Source organism: Microcaecilia unicolor, chromosome 4, assembly GCF_901765095.1.
Source record: "Microcaecilia unicolor chromosome 4, aMicUni1.1, whole genome shotgun sequence".
Taxonomy (NCBI): domain Eukaryota; kingdom Metazoa; phylum Chordata; class Amphibia; order Gymnophiona; family Siphonopidae; genus Microcaecilia; species Microcaecilia unicolor.
This window is the reverse complement of record NC_044034.1, coordinates 201,978,662-202,003,171: the sequence shown is the minus strand read 5'-3', so window position 1 is coordinate 202,003,171 and position 24,510 is coordinate 201,978,662. Positions and strand designations below refer to the sequence as shown.

General features: G+C 47.1%; 1 protein-coding gene across 1 annotated transcript in view; it reads right to left on the bottom strand.

The window, feature by feature from the left end:
- Positions 1–24,510, bottom strand: part of TRPM5 (transient receptor potential cation channel subfamily M member 5) — a 267,814-nt gene that overhangs the window by 57,436 nt on the left and 185,868 nt on the right. The window contains exon 20 of the mRNA XM_030201129.1: positions 16,312–16,490. Coding sequence (XP_030056989.1) covers positions 16,312–16,490 — 179 coding nt within the window. The remainder of the gene's footprint in view (positions 1–16,311; positions 16,491–24,510) is intronic.

Genomic DNA, 24,510 nt, shown 5'->3' with positions numbered 1-24,510 from the left:
GACCCTCATCACGCAGGACGAAGGGGCTCTGCTGCATCCCAACCTCCAGTCCCTGGCTCTCACGGCCTGGATGTTGAGGGCGTAGACTTTGCCTCTTTGGGTCTGCCAGAGGGTGTCTCCCGCATCTTGCTTGCTTCCAGGAAAGACTCCACTAAGAGAAGTTACTTCTTTCATTGGAGGAGGTTTGCCGTCTGGTGTGACAGCAAGGCCCTAGATCCTCGCTCTTGTCCTACACAGACCCTGCTTGAATACCTTCTCCACTTGTCTGAGTCTGGTCTGAAGACCAACTCCGTAAGGGTTCACCTTAGTGCAATCAGTGCATACCATTACCAAGTGGAAGGTAAGCCGATCTCAGGACAGCCTTTAGTTGTTCGCTTCATGAGAGGTTTGCTTTTGTCAAAGCCCCCTGTCAAGCCTCCTACAGTGTCATGGGATCTCAATGTCGTTCTCACCCAGCTGATGAAACCTCCTTTCGAGCCACTGAATTCCTGCCATCCGAAGTACTTGACCTGGAAGGTCATTTTCTTGGTGGCAGTTACCTCGGCTCGTAGAGTCAGTGAGCTTCAGGCCCTGGTAGCCCAGGCCCCTTACACCAAATTTCATCACAACAGAGTAGTCCTCCGCACTCACCCTAAGTTTCTGCCAAAGGTTGTGTCGGAGTTCCATCTGAACCAGTCAATTGTCTTGCCAACATTCTTTCCCCGTCCTCATTCCTGCCCTGCTGAACGTCAGCTGCACACATTGGACTGCAAGAGAGCATTGGCCTTCTATCTGGAGCGGACACAGCCCCACAGACAGTCCGCCCAATTGTTTGTTTCTTTTGATCCCAACAAGAGGGGAGTGGCTGTAGGGAAACGCACCATATCCAATTGGCTAGCAGATTGCATTTCCTTCACTTACGCCCAGGCTGGGCTGGCTCTTGAGGGTCATGTCACGGCTCATAATGTTAGAGCCATGGCAGCGTCGGTAGCCCACTTGAAGTCAGCCACCATGGAGGAAATTTGCAAAGCTGCGACGTGGTCATCTGTCCACACATTCACATCTCATTACTGCCTGCAGCAGGATACCCGACGTGACAGTCGGTTCGGGCAGTCAGTTCTTCAGAACCTGTTTGGGCTTTAGGATCCAACTCCACCCCCCGAGGGCCCTGTTTGTTCTGTTCCAGGCTACACTCTCAGTTAGTTGGTAAATTTTTTAGGTCAATCTCAGTTATGTCCTCGCCGTTGCGAGGCCCAATTGACCAATGTTGTTGTTTTGAGTGAGCCTGGGGGCTAGGGATACCCCATCAGTGAGAACAAGCAGCCTGCTTGTCCTCGGAGAAAGCGAATGCTACATACCTGTAGAAGGTATTCTCCGAGGACAGCAGGCTGATTGTTCTCACAAACCCGCCCGCCTCCCCTTTGGAGTTGTGTCTTCCCTTGAAGTGTATTGTCTTGCTACATACTGGACTGGCCGGCTCGAGCCGGTTTCGGGCGGGAAGACGGCCGCGCATGCGCGGTGCGCGCGGGCGCGCGAGGGCTAGCAAAGGACTTTGCTAGTGAAGTTTCCGATTGGAGGGGCTGCCGTGGACGTCACCCATCAGTGAGAACAATCAGCCTGCTGTCCTCGGAGAATACCTTCTACAGGTATGTAGCATTCGCTTTGTAGTAGAGAGATTTTCCCTGAATACTTGTTTCCTTGTAAATTGCTTGACAAAGCTCGCTTTGGAATTATGAAAAATGAAAGGCTTGTAATTTTCTTTTTTTGTTCTAAATTACCATATATTCATTTCATCTTGTGAGACGTTTCTATGGTAGCTATTTTCATCTGATACATTTCATTTGATATTTTTGTACTTGCCTTTTAATTGAAGCTACATTATTTATATAATTGCTGTTTTTTTAACTTTTGAAGTCATAGTATTTCATGATTTCTGTTAATTATCTAATAGATGCTGTAATTTGGATTCTCTAGCCAATTTATGAAACATCAGCAGTTGGTATGTTGTGTTTCATTTCTGTATTTTGTGGAGATCACTAGTATATTATATGCTGTTATGACATATTTATGCTCTGCTTTTATCTTTTTTGACAATTCTAATATTTGTTTAGTCAATAATTGATATATATATATATACATTTAAAATTTTTTATTTATTTATTAATTATTGACTAAACAAATATTAGAATTGTCAAAAAAGATAAAAGCAGAGCATAAATATGTCATAACAGCATATAATATACTAGTGATCTCCACAAAATACAGAAATGAAACACAACATACCAACTGCTGATGTTTCATAAATTGGCTAGAGAATCCAAATTACAGCATCTATTAGATAATTAACAGAAATCATGAAATACTATGACTTCAAAAGTTAAAAAAACAGCAATTATATAAATAATGTAGCTTCAATTAAAAGGCAAGTACAAAAATATCAAATGAAATGTATCAGATGAAAATAGCTACCATAGAAACGTCTCACAAGATGAAATGAATATATGGTAATTTAGAACAAAAAAAGAAAATTACAAGCCTTGTCCTGTATAATAATTCTCACCTCCAACGTTCTGACTTGCCTGGGACCGTGGCTCATTCTGAGTTGGTCTGCTAGGCTCCGTAGATTAGGCTGACATCACCGTAGCCATTATGATGTCTACTTCAGAACCCGAGGGGAAAAAACATGCCTCACAGCTGATCCATGTCCAGAGGAGAGTCGCTGGACATGGGTGGCTGGAGGGGGGGCAGGGGAGAGAGGAGCATCGCTGGACATGGGTGGCTGCAGGGGGGGCAGGGGAGAGAGGAGGGTCGCTGGACATGGGTGGCAGGAAGGGGGCATGGGAGAGAGGAGGGTCCCTGGACATGGGTGGCAGGAAGGGGGCAGGGGAGAGAGGAGGTTCACTGGATATGGGTGGCTGCAGTGGGCACAGGGGGAGAGGAGGGTCACTGGACATGGGTGGCTGTAGTGGGCGCAGGGGGAGAGGAGGGTCGCTGGACATGGGTGGCTGCAGTGGGCGCAGGGGGAGAGGAGGGTCGCTGGACATGGGTGGCTGCAGGGGAGCCGAGGAAAACCTTGCTAGCGCCCGTTTCATTTGTGTCAGAAACGGGCCTTTTTTACTAGTTTAAATATAAAATAATACAACGTTCTTCAAAAATCAAATAACACAGCACTCGAAAATTTGTTTTGGTTATATCAAATCAGAAAAACACTAATAGTACCTTAAAATACTTGTAATGAACACTATGAGCACTATATAACTCCTCTTCTCTATGATCCCCTAATGTGTCTGTAACACATTTATCTCATTGACAATAACACCACTCTGTATTTGTTTCATCACCGGAGGTGGCTAACGCCTCACGGTACTATGTAAGCCACATTGAGCCTGCAAATAGGTAGGAAAATGTGGGGTACAAATGTAATAAATAAATAAAATCATTAAGTAATATAAAACAAGATGACTCAGTCATCATTACTCTCCTCTGTGATTTTGAACTCTGCAAATATATTCTTTTGATAGCCATAACTCTCTGCAATTGCTTATATGTTTGTTTCAACTGTGGATTCTTAAATTAATATTTCATTGTATTATATATATATATATATGTGTGTGTGTGTGTGTGTGTGCAAGCTAAACACCATTGTGACCATTTATATACTTGGTTTGATTGTGGACTCTTATGGTGAGACTTCACTGTGTTACAGTTTAGTGGGTAATCTACCTTTTTTTTTTATTCATAGTAACCCAGTAAGTTTGCATATATTTGGTTATGTTGGCTTCTTAGTGCTTTTCTTTTTGTACTTTTTTGTTTTGTCAGAAGTTTGTCGTGTTTTATTTATAAAGCATTTTCTGAATTTGCATTTTTTTCCAATTACTTCATTTTTTAAGTTATGTATGAATGTCCTTTGTCTCCACGCACTTGTTCTTGTATGTGCTGTTCTGGTGAGATTTTACTGCATTATTTTTTGGTTAGTATACCTTTTTTCATAGAACTCACTATTACTTCATTTTTGTAAACTATCAGGCTTATTTTCGAAAGTGAAGGGCACCCATCTTTCAACACAAATCAGGAGATGGGCGTCCTTCTCCCAGGGTCACCCAAATCAGCATAATCGAAAGACGATTTTGGGCGTCCTCAACTGCTTTCCATCGCGGGGACGACCAAAATTCACGGGGGCATGTCTAAAGCATAGCGAAGGCGGGACTGGGGCGTGCTTAACACATGGGCATCCTCGGCCAATAATGGAAAAAAGAAGGGAGTCCCTGATGAACACTTGGCTGACTTTACTTGGTCCTTTATTTTTTAACGACCAAGCCACAAAAATGTGCCCTAAATGACCAGATGACCACCGGATGGAATCGTGGATGACCTCCCCCTACTCCCCCAGTGGTCACTAACCCCCTCCCACCCTAAAAAATGTTTTTAAATATTTTTTCCAGCCTCTATACCAGCCTCAAATATCATACCCAGCTCCATGACAGCAGTATACAGGTCCCTGGAGCAGTTTTAGTGGGTACTGCAGTGCGCTTCAGGCAGAAAGACCCAGGCCCATCCCCCCTACCTGTTAAACTTGTGGTGGTAAATGTGAGCCCTCCAAAACCCACCACAAACCTACTGTACCCACATCTAGGTGCCCCCCTTCATCTCTAAGGGCTATAGTAATGGTGTACAGTTGTGGGGAGTGGGGTTGGGGGGGGGTTGGGGGCTCAGCACACAAGGTAAGGGAGCTATGCACCTGGGAGCTTTTTCTGAAGTCCACTGCAGTGCTCCCTAGGGTGCCCGGTTGGTGTCCTGTCATGTCAGGGGGGCCAGTGCACTACGAGTGCTGGCTCCTCCCATGACTAAATGGCTTGGATTTGGTCGTTTCTGAGATGGGCGTCCTCGGTTTCCATTATCGCCAAAAATTGGGGACAACCATCTCTAAGGTCGACCTAAATGTTGAGATTTGGGCGTCCACAACCGTATTTTCGAAACGAAAGATGGCCGCCCATCTTGTTTTGATAATATGGGTTTCCCTGCCCCTTCGCGGGGATGTCCTGCGAGGACACCCTCAGGGAAACTTGGGCGCCCCATTCTATTATGCCCCTCTATATATGAGTATAGCAAAGAGAGGGAGCAAAGTACAAACCAAAGTTCGAAGAATAAAAAACAAAAAGTACCAGGGGCCTTCAAAAAAAGAACACCTTTATTGATATATTTTGTTGAAAACAATCCTTAAATGGACCCGACACGGTCCGTGTTTCGGCGCGTAGCTCCTGCGTCAGGGGTCACAAAGCATAGCATTCAATACATATGCTTGAAGCGATGTATCTCACTGCCGTGTTATCTCTTAAAAAGGCATATGGGTACCAACACTTCTTGCACGATTGAGCAGAGAGAACTCCTTGAGTTGCAAGATCAGCGTATGAGTGTCATTTGTCGTTCCATACTTGTTCTTGTACTTGTTGTGTCGGTGAGATTTTACTGCATTATTCTTGTTAGCATACCTTTGTTCATAGAACCTACCATTAACGTTGTTATACAACTGCGGTTTTTTTGTTAGGCTGGACACAAGTGTTCTTTTTCATCATCCTTTTTTCCTTCTTATTTTCTTCTTTATTTCTGTGATTTCACACTTCACATAAAATATTTTTTTGGCAACCATATGTCTCAGTGATTCTACTCACCAACAGAATAGCATGTTTAGGTAAACATTTTGTTGTGCTAACGCCATGAGTCATCTTTTTTTACATTAAGGTAATATTAGCATTTTTCAGATGTGATATAATCCAAAAAAATTTTGAGTGCTGTGTTATTTGATTTTTGAAGGAAGTTGTAATATTTTATATTTAAACAAGGTTTGTAATTTTCTGTTTTTGTTCTTTTATAAATTACCAAACATTCATTCCATCTTATGAGACCTTTCTATGGTAGCTGCATTTATTGCTATTTTCATCTGATATTTTTCATTTGCTATTTTTGTATTGCCGTTTAATTGAAACTACATCATTTATGTAATTGTTGTTCTCCGAGGACAAGCAGGCTGCTTGTTCTCACGACTGGGTGACGTCCGCGGCAGCCCCCACCAACCGGAAATAAGCTTCGCGGGACGGTCGACACGCAGGGCACGCCCACCGCGCATGCGCGGCCGTCTTCCCGCCCGTGCGCGACCGCTCCCGCCAGTTACTTTTTTTCCGCGACTGAGAGAGTTGTGTTTTCCCCTCTCTCTCGTTTCAGCCGCCGGATTTTTTCGACCGCGTTTACGCGGATCGTCGCTTTTGGCCTGTTCGGCCTCTTCTTCTTCTTCTTTCTCTTTTATTAAAAAAAAAAAAAAAAAAAAAGAATTTTGCGCGTGTGGAGCACGCGCTCCTTCTTTCCCTCGCTTTCTAGCGGGGACGCCTCGTTGCGGCCTAGTGGCCGCTCGGTCGGTTTCAGTTTTCGTGGTGTGATTTTAGCCACCATTGCCGACTTTGACTTCGCCGACGCGATTTTTCCGTCGATGTCCTCGAAGGTCCCGAGTGGATTTAAAAAGTGTGGTCACTGCGGCCGGCCGATCTCGCAGACCGACACCCACGCTTGGTGCCTCCAGTGCCTCGGGCCGGAGCACAATCTCAAGTCGTGCGTTTTGTGTCTCGGTCTCCGGAAACGGACTCAGGTTGCGAGGCAAGTTCTGCGGGACCGTCTTTTTGGAACTTGCGCCGGCCCCTCGACGTCGACCTCGACGGCATCGGTATCGAAGACCGGTTCTTCGGTACCGGTATCGATGCCCGAGACATCGGCACCGATGGCAGCGACCCCAGGAGAACAGGTCCCGTCGGCCCGCCGGTCCGCCGGCGAGAGTGGGGTAGAGAGACCGCGTGGGCAGTCGGCCCCGGTCACTCCCTCAACTCGTGAGCCACGGGACCGAACCCTGTCGGACCCGGTACCCCGAGACCGAGGGGGATCGACCTCCTCCTCCTCCATGCCCTCCGGCACCGGTGACGTGCACCGGAAAAAAGACAAGAAGCGCCGTCACCGGGAGCCCTCGGTGCACCCTGAAGAGGAGTCGACGCCGAAGCGTCATCGCAGAGAGGAGAGATCTCCGTCGGTGGTGGAGGTACCGACGCGTCGGGGTTCCGGCACCTCGGTGCCGTCTCCTGGCCCCCAGCAGCTTCCGGCACCGACACCCTTACCGGCCCCACCGCCTTTCCCGGCAGCGGGCCTGGACGAGTGCCTCAGAGCCATCCTTCCGGGGATCCTGGAAGGGCTGATGCGCCAGGCTGTGCCGGCGCCGGGGGTGCTTGCGCCCTCGGCGCCGATGACTGTGGCGCCGGCGAGCTCTAGCCCGGCGCCGGGGCAGTCGACACCGCCGCCGCTTGCGGTGCCGGTCTCGACAGCCACGCAGGTGGAGTCCCCGTCGACGTCGATGGAGGGAGCTCCGTCCCCGCCGGCGCGGGAGTCCACCGCTCGACGACACCGAGACCTCGGTGCCTCGACGTCGAGCCGGGCCCGGTACCGGACGCAGCTACATGAGCTAATGTCCGATACCGAGGATGAGGACTCGTGGGGGGAAGAGGAGGACCCGAGATATTTCTCCTCAGAGGAGTCTACGGGCCTTCCCTCGGACCCCACGCCGTCACCGGAGAGGAAGCTCTCACCTCCTGAGAGTCTCTCCTTTGCCTCCTTTGTGCGGGATATGTCTATAAGCATTCCCTTTCCCGTGGTCTCTGTGGAAGAGCCGAGGGCCGAGATGCTCGAGGTCCTCGACTATCCATCACCACCTAGAGAGTCCTCCACGGTACCGCTGCACAATGTCCTGAAGGAGACGCTGCTCCGGAACTGGGTGCGACCACTAACTAATCCCACCATTCCCAAGAAAGCAGAGTCCCAGTACAGGATCCACTCTGACCCAGAGCTCATGCGGCCCCAGTTGCCCCATGACTCAGCGGTCGTGGATTCTGCTCTCAAGAGGGCACGGAGTTCGAGGGATACCGCCTCGGCGCCCCCGGGGCGGGAGTCTCGCACTCTGGACTCATTTGGGAGGAAGGCCTACCAATCCTCCATGCTCGTGACCCGCATCCAATCTTACCTGCTCTATATGAGCATCCACATGCGGACCAATGTGCAACAGCTGGCGGACCTGGTCGATAAGCTCCCGCCGGAGCAGTCCAGGCCTTATCAGGAGGTGGTCAGGCAGCTGAAGGCGTGCAGAAAGTTCCTGTCCAGGGGGATTTTTGACACCTGTGACGTGGCATCTCGTGCTGCGGCCCAAGGTATAGTGATGCGCAGGCTCTCATGGCTGCGTGCCTCTGACCTGGACAACCGCACCCAGCAGAGACTGGCTGACGTCCCTTGCCGGGGGGATAACATTTTCGGTGAGAAGGTCGAGCAGATGGTGGACCAACTGCATCAGCGGGAAACCGCTCTCGACAAGCTCTCCCACCGGGCGCCTTCAGCACCCGCCCCCACGGGTGGGCGTTTTTTCCCGGGCACGGCAGGCTGCACCCTATTCTTTTGCAAAGCGTAGGTACAACCAGCCGGCCCGAAGGCCTCGCCAGGCACAGGGACAGCCCCAGCGCGCTCGTTCTCGTCAACAGCGTGCGCCTAAGCAGCCCCCTGCGCCTCCACAGCAAAAGCCGGGGACGGGCTTTTGACTGGATCCACGGGAACATAGCCGCCCTACAAGTGTCCGTACCGGACGATCTGCCGGTCGGAGGGAGGTTAAAATTTTTTCACCAAAGGTGGCCTCTCATAACCTCCGACCAGTGGGTTCTCCAAATAGTGCGGTGCGGATACGCCCTGAATTTGGCCTCCCTGCCTCCAGATTGTCCTTCGGGAGCTCAGTCTTTCAGCTCCCTTCACAAGCAGGTACTTGCAGAGGAACTCTCCGCCCTTCTCAGCGCCAATGCGGTCGAGCCCGTACCACCCGGGCAGGAAGGGCAGGGATTCTATTCCAGGTACTTCCTTGTGGAAAAGAAAACAGGGGGGATGCGTCCCATCCTAGACCTGAGAGGCCTGAACAAATTCCTGGTCAAAGAAAAGTTCAGGATGCTTTCCTTGGGCACCCTTCTGCCAATGATTCAGAAAAACGATTGGCTATGTTCCCTGGATTTAAAGGACGCATACACTCACATCACGATACTGCCAGCTCACAGACAGTATCTCAGATTCCGCCTGGGCGCACGGCACTTTCAGTATTGTGTGCTGCCCTTTGGGCTCGCCTCTGCCCCACGAGTGTTTACAAAGTGCCTCGTGGTGGTGGCGGCGTATCTACGCAAGCTGGGAGTGCACGTGTTCCCATATCTCGACGATTGGCTGGTCAAGAGCACCTCGGAGGCAGGAGCCCTCCGGTCCATGCAGTGCACTATTCAACTTCTGGAGCTGCTGGGGTTTGTGATCAATTACCCAAAGTCCCATCTCCAGCCTACTCAGTCTCTGGAATTCATAGGAGCGCTGCTGAATACCCAGACGGCTCAGGCCTACCTTCCCGAAGCGAGGGCTACCAATCTCTTGGCCCTGGCTTCGCAGACCAGAGCGTCTCAGCAGATCACAGCTCGGCAGATGTTGAGACTTCTGGGTCATATGGCCTCCACAGTTCATGTGACTCCCATGGCTCGTCTTCACATGAGATCTGCTCAATGGACCCTAGCTTCCCAGTGGTTTCAAGCCACCGGGAATCTAGAAGATGTCATCCGCCTCTCCACCAGTTGCCGCACTTCACTGCTCTGGTGGACCATCCGGACCAATTTGACCCTGGGACGTCCATTCCAAATTCCGCAGCCCACGAAAGTGCTGACGACGGATGCATCTCGCCTGGGGTGGGGAGCCCATGTCGATGGGCTCCACACTCAGGGTCTGTGGTCCCTCCAGGAAAAGGATCTGCAGATCAACCTCCTGGAGCTCCGAGCGATCTGGAACGCACTGAAGGCTTTCAGAGATCGGCTGTCCTGTCAAATTATCCAAATTCGGACAGACAATCAGGTTGCAATGTATTACGTCAACAAGCAGGGGGGCACCGGATCTCGCCCCCTGTGCCAGGAGGCCGTCGGGATGTGGCGTTGGGCGTGTCGGTTCGGCATGCTCCTCCAAGCCACGTACCTGGCAGGCGTAAACAACAGTCTGGCCGACAGACTGAGCAGAGTCATGCAACCGCACGAGTGGTCGCTCCATGCCAGAGTGGTACGCAAGATCTTCCGAGCGTGGGGCACCCCCTCGGTGGACCTTTTCGCCTCTCAGACCAACCACAAGCTGCCTCTGTTCTGTTCCAGACTTCAGGCACACGGCAGGCTAGCGTCGGATGCCTTTCTCCTCCATTGGGGGACCGGCCTCCTGTATGCTTATCCTCCCATACCTTTGGTGGGGAAGACCTTACTGAAGCTCAAGCAAGACCGCGGCACCATGATTCTGATCGCGCCCTTTTGGCCCCGTCAGATCTGGTTCCCTCTTCTTCTGGAGTTGTCCTCCGAAGAACCGTGGAGATTGGAGTGTTTTCCGACTCTCATTTCGCAGAACGACGGAGCGTTGCTGCACCCCAACCTCCAGTCTCTGGCTCTCACGGCCTGGATGTTGAGGGCGTAGACTTCACTGCGTTGGGTCTGTCTGAGGGTGTCTCCCGGGTCTTGCTTGCCTCTAGGAAGGATTCCACTAAAAAGAGTTACTTTTTCAAGTGGAGGAGGTTTGTCGTGTGGTGTGAGAGCATGGCCCTAGAACCTCGTTCTTGCCCTGCACAGAACCTGCTTGAATACCTTCTGCACTTATCAGAGTCTGGCCTCAAGACCAACTCAGTAAGGAATCACCTTAGTGCGATTAGTGCTTACCATTATCGTGTGGAAGGAAAAGCCATCTCTGGAGAGCCTTTAGTCGTTCGATTCATGAGAGGCTTGCTTTTGTCAAAGCCCCCTATCAAGCCTCCTGTTGTGTCATGGGATCTCAACGTCGTCCTCACCCAGCTGATGAAACCTCCTTTTGAGCCACTGAATACCTGCCATCTGAAGTACTTGACCTGGAAGGTCATTTTCTTGGTGGCAGTTACTTCAGCTCGTAGGGTCAGTGAGCTTCAAGCCCTAGTAGCTCATGCTCCATATACCAAATTTCATCACAACAGAGTAGTGCTCCGCACCCACCCAAAGTTCCTGCCGAAGGTGGTGTCGGAGTTCCATCTTAACCAGTCAATTGTCTTGCCAACATTCTTCCCCAGGCCGCATACCCGCCCTGCTGAACGTCAGTTGCACACATTGGACTGCAAGAGAGCATTGGCCTTCTACTTGGAGCGGACACAGCCCCACAGACAGTCCGCCCAATTGTTTGTTTCTTTCGACCCTAACAGGCTAGGGGTCGCTGTCGGGAAACGCACCATCTCCAATTGGCTAGCAGATTGCATTTCCTTCACTTACGCCCAGGCTGGGCTGACTCTTGAGGGTCATGTCACGGCTCATAGTGTTAGAGCCATGGCAGCGTCAGTGGCCCACTTGAAGTCAGCCACTATTGAAGAGATTTGCAAGGCTGCGACGTGGTCATCTGTCCACACATTCACATCACATTACTGCCTCCAGCAGGATACCCGACGCGACAGTCGGTTCGGGCAGTCGGTGCTGCAGAATCTGTTTGGGGTGTAAATCCAACTCCACCCTCCAGGACCCGAATTTATTCTGGTCAGGCTGCACTCTCAGTTAGTTGTTCTTCGTAGGTCAATTTCTGTTGTTTCCTCGCCGTTGCGAGGTTCAATTGACCTGGGTTCTTGTTTTGAGTGAGCCTGAGAGCTAGGGATACCCCAGTCGTGAGAACAAGCAGCCTGCTTGTCCTCGGAGAAAGGGTATGATACATACCTGTAGCAGTTGTTCTCCGAGGACAGCAGGCTGATTGTTCTCACCTTCCCTCCCTCCTCCCCTTTGGAGTTGTGTATTTCATATTTTTTGCTAGTCATTCAACTGGCGGGAGCGGTCGCGCACGGGCGGGAAGACGGCCGCGCATGCGCGGTGGGCGTGCCCTGCGTGTCGACCGTCCCGCGAAGCTTATTTCCGGTTGGTGGGGGCTGCCGCGGACGTCACCCAGTCGTGAGAACAATCAGCCTGCTGTCCTCGGAGAACAACTGCTACAGGTATGTATCATACCCTATTTTTACATTTGAAGACACAGTATTTCATGATTTCTGTTCTCTCTTAGATGCTGTACTTTGGATTCTCTAGCCAGTTTATGAGTTATTATCATCAGTGGCAGGTATGCTGTGTTTCATTTCTGTATTATTTTGTGGGGATCAATAGTAAATTATATGCCGTATGACATATTTATGTTCTGTTTTTATCTTTTTTACAATTCTAATAATAATTGATTATACATACATATTTAAATACATTTATGTGCGACTTTTTGTAAATATATTTTTGTATATCTTTTACGTATTCATTGTTTCATTTGTGTTTTATTTCATGATCTAATATGGATGTCAATTATTATTTATTTTAGATTTTAATGGCCTTATATTTGCCTATGTTGTTTACACAGAGATATGTTGTTTGACTCCTGAAGCATGTGCGGTTAGCACCAAAACGCAGGACTGCGTCGAGGATTCGGAACTGATTTTTGAATAAGCACTGTTTGGACAGACATTTGATTGGTCTACCCCCTACCTCTCTTCTTTTTTTTGTACACTTGGAAGATACAGACACAGAAGGGACAAAATAGGAAGACATGATGGAGGGATTATTCCAAAGCTGAATGTTGGTCACGGTTGGGAAGCTGGGAGGAAGAAAACCTATAAGTGAGTTGGAACAGCTAGAATATAATTATCTCCTTGAATATGGAGAAAGATGGTTCTAATCTGATATCCAGAAATAGGGAATTCCAACAGTGTGGGCCAGCATAGCAGAAGGCTCAGTTATGGGAAATCTCAATGCATTAAGAACTTAGTGATGTCACTTGCTTTCCAGATATAGGCTGCATATATATCAGAAAGAGCTGCATTCCATAGTTCCTGTGATAGCTGGTTGAAGTAGATGATTACAAAATAGCCAGGTGGGAAGAACCAGGGTAGATTTGAATGAAGTCTCATGCTACCATTTAAGCTGGAAGCCCAAAGAAGTGAGATAAAACTAATGAGCTATTAGCCTAATTCCCTCCCCCCCAAAAAAAAATAATGTGTGGGGGGGGGGGGGGGGGTATCAAGGTGCAGTAAAAGTTCACCTTTTACTGCATCTCGATGTTCCACAGGATTGCTGAATCCCAGGCCAAGAGAATAACGCAACTTACGAGGCACCTCACAAACAGAGTTATCCCCATGGTCTAGGAGCATTGAGCTGCACAAAGCCACAACCAGATGCTCCAAGCCTGCAGTTCTGTGTACCTGACTTAACACCCCCCCCCCTAACATAAAGTCCCCCCCCCCAAGGCCCATCCATCCCCCCATAGTGATCATCTTACCCACCATTGGTGGTCCACTTGGAGTCCAGAGGAGAGTCATTCAGTGGTGATCTGGGGAGGCCGGAGGGGTGCTGTCTGGAGGTGTGGGAGCACTTCAGGCAGGAGTGATGCCCAATCGCTCACACAGCTATCACTAGGGGTGATATTTGGAAGACAGCGCATGGAGTGTGCAGGAGTGATTGGGCATCATTCCTGTCTGAAGAGCCCTCTGGACTCTCGCAGATCACCCCCCTGGATGATCCTCCTCTGGACTCTCCAGACACCCTCCAGATCACCAATGACGGGCAGGGTGGCCACTGTGGGGGAGGGGTGGGACTTGGGGGAGGACTTTACATCGAGGAGGGGGTGTTGTCCAGAGCTGTAGGCTGGGAGCATCAGTTTGCAGCCCGATGCTCCTGTATGTTAAAATAACCCCAGAAAAAAGCTTGGGTTATTTTATCATGCCTTGTAGGCTGTTACACAACTTGCGGTGATACACCGCAAGTAGCATTGGGGTATTTGCATAGTAATGAGATGCAAAATATACATTTACATATTCTGCATCTCATTACTTACTAACCCACGGCGACTTATATATCACCATGGTATTTTCAGAAAAGCAGAATTAGGGCTGTTTAACCCTTTAGTGTCCAATGTTCCCGAAATAAGCCATGTGGGAACAGATTGATGGGAATATTGGACACTAAAGGGTTAAGTCGCATTAATGAATCCCCACCCCCTTAGTCTTGTACCTAAGCAGACTCACTAAATTGCTTAGTCATGCTAACATAGTAAACAGTAGACAGGGTAATAAGACTGGAGTCTCTAGGAATTAGTACACTGAGGTGAATAAAATCTAGCTATAAATCTACTCCAGTGCCAGTTCATCAGCCACCTGAATACTCAACAAGAAAAATGTCACTGTATTTCAAAGAGATATAGAGGGGCATTTTCAAAAGAGACGTCTAAATCTGAATTTGGACGTTTTACAAAGACATCCAAATTCTGAACAGAAAAGAAGGTCATTTTCGAAAAAGATGGACGTCTATCTTTTGTGTTAGAAAATACTATGGACATCCTGTGATTTGGACGTTTTGGGATTTGGACATCCTTTTGTTTTTTGTTCAAACGCAAGATGTTCAAAAACAGAGGAGGAGTGGCTTAATAGTGCAGCGGGCTTTGATCCTAGCAACATGGGTTCAATTCCCACTGCTGCTCCTTGTGACTTTGGACGTTTTTTGTAAAAAGACCAAAATCAGATCAGGAAAGGTCATTTTCTACAAAAAAAAGTTTATCTTTTCCTTTTGAAAATGCTGTTTGGAAAAATGTTTTGTGATTTAGATGTTTGATTTTTTGGTCCATTTTCAAACAAATACATCCAAATACAAAACGTACAAAATACACAAGAAAATCCACAATAAAGTGAAACCATTCACACGTTCTAAGTATGGTAAAAGCTGTGGTTGTAATGTAAATCTCAAAGAGCATCAGAAAGTCCATATGGGGCAGAAACCATTTGCATGTGTAGAGTCTGGTAAAAGCTTTGATCAGAAGGTAAACCTCATAATGCACCAGAGAATACACACAAGAGTGAAACCATTTACATGTCCTGAGTGTGGTAAAAGCTTTGGTTAGAAAGAAAGCCTCACATGGCATCAGAGAATCCACACAGGGATGAAACCAGTTACATGCACTGAGGAGGTAAAGGCTTCAGTTGCATTGGGACAGGTAATTAGGGAATGTACACTCTTGCTATGAAGTATGGAAAAATAGCACTCTGGTATTTAGATATATGTAATGAGACCTCCTTTTCATCTATATATCTGAATTCAAAGGCCAAATCTAATGATAAACAATAGACACAAGGTTCAGATGTTATTAAAAAAAAATACAAAGCTTAGCATCAGGTAGAATAGTGGAAAAGTGACATCCCAGGAAAGCAATAGGCCATCCTTAGGGGCACTGCACTGGACTTTATAAAATGCTCATAGGTACACATCTCACCATTGCTCCCTTAACTTGTCTACTGAGCCCCCCAAAACCCCCCCCAAAACCCACTACCCCCAGCTATACACCACTACCATAGCCCTTACATGTGAAGGGAGCACCAATATGTGGGTACAGTGCTAGGTTTTGTAGGGCTCACAGTTTCCTCCACAAGTGTAACAAGTAGGGGGAGGTAGAAGCCTGGGTCCACCTGTCTGCAGTGCACTGCACCACTACTAGACTACTCCAGGGACCTGCATGCTATTCTAATTGACCTGAGTATAACATCTGAGGCTGGCAAGTAATATTTTTAATCACATTTTTGGGGGTGGGAGGGGGATAATGACCACTGGGGGAGTAAGGGGAGGTGATCCCCGAGTCCCTCCAGTGGTCATCTGGTCGTTTGGGGCACCTCTTGTGTGGAGTAAAGGAGTAGCCTAGTGGTTAGTACAGCAGTCTTTGATCCTGGGGAAGTGGGTTCAATTCCCACTGCAGCTATTTATAAAAACAGGTCTAGCTCAAAACGTCTTGGACATCTTTGATTTTTCCATTATTGCTGAAAGATGTCCATGTCTTAGGAATGCCCAAGTCCCTCCTTAAACATGCCCCTGGCGCGCCCCCTTGAGATTTGGACGTCCTTCTGACGGACTTCAGAGAAAGATGTCCAAAAAGAGGTTTCCATAATACTGATTTGGACGTTTCTGTGAGATAAATGTCCAAATGCTGACTTATGTCACTTTTTGGAAGTCTATCTCTTTTTAAAATGAGCCTGATACTTATTTAAAAATGTGTAGCTCCAAGCAGAGAGGCACCAGCCCTCTTTCAAACTGCATCTGATAAGGTGTTTGTGGTGGCAGACATAGCTGTTAATGCATAACTAGGAACAGCTGTGCTCAATGAGTGACATAACCACAACTTGCCTGATTTGATAACAGTAAAATGCAAATAGATATCACTGGCAGCATTTAACCTTTTCACTTATAAACTTACCCAGGTGCTCTTTTTTATGTTCTTGCTTATTAAACATTTTCCGGAGAATGAGATTCAAGTGGCTGATTATAATAAATGGTGGTGCTAGAGCAGGCCGATTGTGGTATTCTACAATCAAGTTGTAACGTTGAAATTTCCAGAAGATATCAGCATTGCCCTGAACAACTTGGAAAGTGTAACTGGATGAAAAAAAACAGTTGGTAAATATTCCTCTCCAATCATAAAACTGAATTTTGGTTTACATGGAGGGGCATTTTCGAAAGAAACTTCCAAGTTGCGATTTGGACAACGTCAAAATCCAGGGGCAGGGAAAACCATATTTTCGAAAAAAGATGGACGTCCATCTTTCGTTTAGAAAATACTGTCTTTGACTTACAGCGATTTTAGAAACCAAAGACATCCATATCAAAAACGTCCAAATACAAGCCATTTTGACGTGGGAGGAGCCAGCATTTTTGGTGCACTGGTCTCCCTGACATGCCAGGACACCAACCGGGCACCCTAGAGGGCACTGCAGTGCACTTCATAAAATGCTCCCGGGAACATAGCTCCCTTACATTGTGTGCTGAGCCCCCCAAAACCCACTACCCACAACTGTATACCACTACCATAGCCCTTACGGGTGAAGGGGGCACCTATATATGGGTACAGTGGGTTTGTGGTGGGTTTTGGAGAGTTCGCTGTTTCCCTCACAAATGTAACAGGTAGGGAGGGTATAGGCCTGTCTGAAGTGCACTACAATTCCCACTAAAACTGCTCCTGGGACCTTCATGCTCTCATGGACCTGAGTATGACATGTGAGGCTGGCACGACATATTTTTAAAGATGTTTTTTGAGGGTGGGAGGGGGTTAATGACCACTGGGGAAGTAGCGGGAGGTCATCCCCGATTCTCTCCAGTGCTCATCTGGTCATTTCAGGCACCTTTTTGTGCCTTATTCGATTATAACGATTTGGATGTCTCTGGGAGAAGGACGTCCATCTTCCGATTTGTTGAAAGATGGACGTCTTTCTCTTTCGAAAATGAGTCTGATAGTAACATAGTAAATAACAGCAGATAAAGACCTGTACAGTCCATCTAGTCTGCCCAACAGGATAAACTCATTTTACATGGTATGTGGTACTTTATATGCATACCCGAGTTTACCTTGGTTTGTTCCACACTCTCCCTTCCCTCAACCCCCAGATCTTTGATATATAATTTTGTACATATACTAAAGGTGTTTTGGTCATTGTAAGGCCTATACTGGAGTAAATACTGTGGGTTTACTTATCGTCCTTCCCCACCAATCTGAAATTATGGATCTCCCTTGTGGAATTTCAGTTTCACAGGACAACACAGACTGGACTTCAATGGCTGAGGTGCACTTTTCCCCTGAATTCATTTTCTTAATGACATCACCCTATATAGGGTTCTGTACAGTCCATACATAGTCAGTACTTTTCAGTCTCCAGCAGGTGTTAGACAGGTAGACCTTTGCAGTCTACAGCTAGTCAGATAAAGTTACCGGAATGGGGTCTGTCCAGACTATAGTTACCATTAGGAGTCTATTGTGCTTTGCAGAATTAAAAAATAACTTGAGAGATTTTTGTGTTGGAGAAATTTGAGCTAGGACCAGCAGAGCCGCTTCTCAAAGCCAAAGGTGTCAAAACCCAGTGGTGTCACTAATCCAGTGCAAAGTGTTCAATCATCAGGGGCACTAAGAATCATAGGCGGTCGGTGGCCCAACTGTTTGGGGAGGCTAAGGGGGTGGGGTTAGGGGTGGGGCCAGGGGTGGAGCTTAAATCCATAATTATCTGATAACACAGAAAAAATAAATAAATAAAAATAAAAGTCACAATTAATACCTTTTATTAAATTTAGATATTAGATATGTATCATATGTCAAAGAATAAAGTGGTTGCTCAAAGCATATACTAACCACAATCGCTCAACTGCAAAACACTATGCACAACTTTGTGCAAAAACACACTCAGAACCTTACGGTACCATAAATATTACACTGGGCAGAACCTAATACACCAATATACCACCCATACGGAAAATGCAGATCGTCAACAATATGAAACAAGGGATCATAATATCACAATTCTCATGTAGAGCCACAAAACATCCTAATTCATGTTTAATGTGGGCTAAAATGCCATAAATAAGTAAATAAATATGAACTTTTAATGTTGAGCACCTGATTCTCAAAGTGGACATATTCCAAACACTATAATGAAAATAAAATTATCTTTTCTACCTTTGTTGTCTGGTGACTTTGTTTTTCTGATCATGCTGGCCCAGTATCCGATTCTGCTGCTATCTGTCCTCTTAACTCCGTTTCCAGGGCTTCCTTTCCATTTATTTCTTTCCTTTCCTCCTTTCTTCTTCATTTCTGGTCCTCCGCAGACTTGACTGTCCAGTGGATCCAGCTTCTGCCTATTTTCTTCATCCATGTGCAGTTTTTCTCTCTTCCTTTTCCCTCATCTCATCTCCTTCCTCACTCTTCCCTCCCCTCCATCCATGTCCAGCATTTCTTCTCTCTCCCTTCCCTCTCCTCCATCCATGTCCAGCAACTCTCCTCTCCCCTGCCCCCCTCCAGCCATCCACACCCACCCAGCGATTTTCTCCTCTCCCCTGCCCCCCTCCAGCCATCCACACCCACCCAGCGATTCTCTCCTCTCCCCTGCCCACTCCAGCCATCCACACCCACCCAGCGATTCTCTTCACTCCCCTGCTCCCCCCTCCAGCCATCCGTACCACCCTCAACAATTCTCCTCGCTCCCCTGCCTCCGTCGCAGCAGCCACAGTGAAAGCCCGTCTCTAGCCTTGTAAGCCTTCCCTTCATTTCCGTCAGTGTCCCGCCCTCGCGGAAAGAGGAAATGATGTCAGAAGAAGGCAGGACACTGACGGGAACGAAGGGAAGGCTTACAAGTGAAATATTCAGATCCTTTTCTCAATAGAGAAACCTCAAACTTGTAAATTTCCACCAATCTCTTTTCACATATTTTCTCATTTACCACATAATCAGGCACTCTTTTATTATTTCAGTCAACTTAGATCAAACAACAATTCTTTCTTTCCTTTCTTACACACGGAGCTCAAACATGCATATCCTGTCTCAGTCAAATCTCTCTATTACCGGGCAGATTGTCTAACAGGAGCTGCTCATCCAATCAGAGAGCTCTATTTGAATGCAGATTAATATACACTCTAATGGGAAGTTTTAGTCAAAAACACTAGATAAACCCTTCATTTTTGGATCAAACTTCACATTTTTGATCAGAGCCATGCCCTAACATTAAGGCTGTAAACATTTCCAATCATTTTTACCCATAAATATGCAAATGAGAACCTCCCAAAAATGGACTAATTTGCATATGGCTTGAGCAAATTTGAGTACATAGCATACCAATCTCACTTCCTAGCACCTAAATTCTGCAATTAGATTTTATGCAAATACTTTTAAAACTTATTTTTAGCACTTTTAAAATTTCAGGGGTCAGTGCAAGTCTCTTTGGTGTGAACTGCTCATGTGCAGGAATTTATGATCCTAGTTAAATATCTCCCTGGCAACCCAGGACACCTCCAGCCAACCTCCCTGCTCTTCCAGCAGTAAGGTAATCAAATTACACCAATTTCTACAACTGGAAGGCTAGAGACGGGCTTTCACTGCAGCAGTGGCGTAGCCAGACCTGACATTTTGGGTGGGCCCAGAGCTAACATGGGTGGGCACTATGTATATAAGCATTAGTAGTGTTTCTTGGCATACTACAAAATAATGCCTTAGAATGCACTTGATGATGGATTTCTCTGCCCAACAGCTGCCCTGCATCAACATAAACCCCAAACATATTTAATGGAAAAAACAATATTTTTAAATATAGTTATGTTATGTCATATCAAACTTGACCAGACATAAGTCCATCCTTAGCTAGCATCAGCATTTCCCTTCTGTACCTTACCCTCTCCTCCCCAACCATCCCCATAGCCCAGTATCAGCCCATCCCCATCATCCATCCCATAGCTAGGCATCAGCCCTACCTTACCCCCTCTCCCACTCCTCCCTGTAGCCTAATGTCAGCCCTGTCCTACCCCCTAGCCATCCCCCATGGTCTGTCATCTCCTCCCCCCTCCCCCAATGGACACCAGCACTAAATATAATTTTTTTTTTAATGTCCTGGTCCCTGGAGAGCCCACCTCCACCCACAGACCTGCCTACATTAAATTTAGAACATTTTTTTTTTAACCTGGGCAATGCAGAGACCAACCTCACCCAAAAACCCACCAACATTTACAACCTTTTTAAAATTTTAACCTGGTCACTACTAAAATTTATTGTTGGTGGGTTTCTGGGTGGGGGGGTGGGCTCTTCACTGTCTAGGGCAAAATAAAGGTATATTTTGGACTCTTCACTGCCTAGGAAAAAAAAGGTATATTAATGATTACACATACCATTTTTTGCCCTAGGCAGTGAACAGCCTACCCCCACCAGGAAGCCACCACCAGCCAACATTACACTGTACACATTAAAATTAAACCATTTTATTTATTTTACCTGGAGGACAGCTGGCTTGCATGTGGTGGCAAGCAGTGCAGACTCCAGCACCATGCTCTGTTCTGTGTTTGCTGGCTCCTATGCCTGTTCTGGCCTGGGGCCGCAGGGCAGTGCTGAGGGTGGCCGGGGAGGGGGAGGGTCAAGAAAAGGCTGACATTGCTCTAGCGAGGGCACAGTAAAGGAGCCGCAGCAACACTAATTTAAGCACCACATGGCTTTGCAAATGAAAGAAGCAACATAGAAGTGCCTTTGAAAGGATAAAGAGAAAGCGAAGGCAGAAATTAAGGCAGTTTTCAAAGGAATTTTCCTGATTTACTAAACAGTTACCTAAGCAAATTCTGCACTGTGCTGAAAAGATGAGTACAGGTTTCACAGCTTCCCGGGTCTGCAGTGCACTGTGGCGCCAGCGTGCACACGGGGGGTGGGGGGAGCAAGGCAAAGCAGCAGAGTCCAGAATGAAGATAGAGTCAGACCTCATAGTGAGTAGCATCGTAGGAGTGCAGCGCTAGACTGGCCAGGTCTAGATCAGGAAAGGGGACCTGAATTAAGAAAAAAAAAGTTAAGTCTAGTAGGAGCGGGAGTAGGACTGGAGCACTGCTGGCTACCGAAACACTGCACTTTGTGGACGCTCAACTGAGCCGTGGCAGAAAGGCGCCAAAGCGCACATCCTATCAGGACAAGTGGGTGGGCCTGAGTATAGTTTGGGTGGCCCGTAGCTACGCTCCTGCACTGCAGCTGCTGCAATCAACAATTTAAACCCCCTGGGGAGGCTTAGCCTCCCCAAGCTTCTTATACCGGGCACCTATGCTAAGAATCATCTGGTGGAAGAGGAGATACAAATTCTCATGCAATCCACCTGGTGGTTCTCTTAGTGGTTTACGTAGAGGGGCATAATCGAACGTCGCCGGCGACCTCTATTTTGGCGGCGGCGCAACAGCTGGCCAGAACCGTATTTTCGAAAAAGATGGCCGGCCATCTTTTTTTTCGATAATACGGTTTAGCCCAGCCAAATGCCAGAGTTCACCGGGTTTGAGATCGCCAGTTTTGTTTTTCAGCGATAATAGGGAAAAAAGCCGGCCATCTCAAACCCAGCGAAATCCAAGGCATTTGGTCATGGGAGGAGCCAGCATTTGTAGTGCACTGGTCCCCCTGACATGCCAGGACACCAACTGGGCACCCTAGGGGGCAGACTCAAGAAAAATGTCAGGAAGTATTTTTTCACGGAGAGAGTAGTGGATGCTTGGAATGCCCTCCCGCGGGAGGTGGTGGAAACGAAAACAGTAACGGAATTCAAACATGCGTGGGATAAACATAAAGGAATCCTGTTCAGAAGGAATGGATCCTAAAGAGCTTAGCCAAGATTGGGTGGCAGAACCGGTGGCGGGAGGTGGAGATGGTGCTGGGCAGACTTATACGGTCTGTGCCAGAGCCGGTGGTGGGAGGCGGGACTGGTGGTTGAGAGGCGGGGATAATGCTGGGCAGACTTATTCGGTCTGTGCCAGAACCGGTGGTGGGAGGCGGGGCTGGTGGTTGGGAGGCGGGGATAGTGCTGAGCAGACTTATACGGTGTGTGCCCTGAAAAGGACAGGTACAAATCAAGGTAAGGTATACACAAAAAGTAGCACATGTGAGTTTATCTTGTTGGGCAGACTGGATGGACCGTGCAGGTCTTTTTCTGCCGTCATCTACTATGTTACTATGTTTAAAAAATACACAAATAGCTCCCAGGTGCATAGCTCCCTTCCCTTGGGTGCTGAGTCCCCCAATCCCACCCCCCAAACCCACTCCCCACAACTCTACACCATTACCATAGCCCTTATGGGTGAAAGGGGGCACCTACATGTGGGTATAGTGGGTTTTGGGGGGTTTGGAGGGCTCAACAGTTAGCACCACAAGTGTAGGGGGGGGGGGGGAATGGACCTGGGTCTGCCTGCCTGAAGTGCACTGCACCCATTAAAAACTGCTCCAGGGACTTGCATACTGCTGTCAGGGAGTTGGGTATGATATTTGAGGCTGGCATAGAGGCTGGCAAAAAAGTGTTTTATTTTTATTTTTTTAGTGTGGGAGGGGGTTGTTGACCACTGGGAGAGTATGGGGAGGTTATCCCCCATTCCCTCCGGTGGTCATCTGGTCAATTAGGGCACCTTTTTGAGGCTTGGTCATGAAAATAAAAGGACCAAGTAAAAGCGGCGAAATACTGATTAACGCCGCTTTTTTTTTCATTATCCGCAAAAGCCAGCCATCTGGTAGCCACGCCCATGCCCGGCCATGTCCCGCCTTCGCTTCGCCGCCAACACACCCCCTTGAACTTTCGCCGGCACGGTGACGGGAAAGCGGCGATGGTGTCAAAAACACCGCTTTTGATTATACCGATTTTGCCGCTTTTGCAAGATCGCCGGCCATCTCCCGATTTATGTCTGAAGATCGCCGGCGGTCACTTTCGAAAATAAGCCTGATAGCCAGAGTAAACAACATGCAGGCAGACTCTGATCATGACTGTTCTGGATTCAGGGCACCATTATTATGGTTGGATCATTTTTTTCTTTCATTTAAAAATTTTTTAATACAAAATCAAATTCTAGTGAGGATATAGTTAAACTTGAAAGAAGTAAGGTGGAACAATCACAATTTTGGGGCTTCACCTTACATATATTAAGGGATGAACCTCATAATTATAAGCTCAAGTTTTTGGGATAACACTATTAGTGATTTCAATGAAAAGGCACCTTTTAGAACAAAAAAAGTTAGAAATGTGATGAATCCTTGGGTTTTTTTGTAAATCCCTTGCAATTTTAAAAAGATCTTGTAGATGTTTACAGTGCATATGGAGGAGGACCAGGGATAGTTTAATTTATGCTAGTTTGAGAAGAGAGATAAAGGAATATAAGTTCCAAGTAGCACAAGCAAAAAATGATGTTTTGGGTCAAGAAATTACTAACTCTGGAAATCCATCTAAAGCCCCATTTAAAGTATATGAGAACCTGACTAATACTGATACTATATTAATGATTCCTAGATCTTTACAACCAAAAGGCAGAAGAATTAGCAACATTTTTTCAGGATGAAGTTTAAAAAATTATACAGTCTTTTAGTTTGAATAACTTAGACTCTGCAAAAGTTTTATCCTGCAATTCACAAGATGTCGTCCATGGAGACACAATATGGGAAGCTTTGGAGAGGGTCTCCTTAATAACTTAAGAAATATTTGATTAGGCCTTCAAAAAATCATGTAGTCTAGATGTTTGTCCATTATACCTGCTGTCTGAAACACCATTAGAAGTGCTAAATTAGTTAACTGAGCCCCCTGTTTACTAAGCCACTCTAGTGGCTGGTTGGGCAGTAATGCTGACACAGCCTATTACTATAGCATGGCTTAGTAAACAGGGGGTGAATTTGTTCATGCAAATCTCCAACTGGGGTGTTATCCAGAATGTTTAGCGGGAATAGTTATAACTCCTTTGCTGAACTCCACAGGTGCTGATTTGACAAAAGTGGAATATTATTGTTCTGTGCAAGTATTCCATGGATGACAAAGTTGCTAGAATTTTCAGTCAATGAACAATTGCAAAATTTTATAGATACATTTAACATTTTGCATAAGACATAGCATTGATTTAGATCAAGACATAGTACAGAATCAATGCTTTTTGTTCTTAC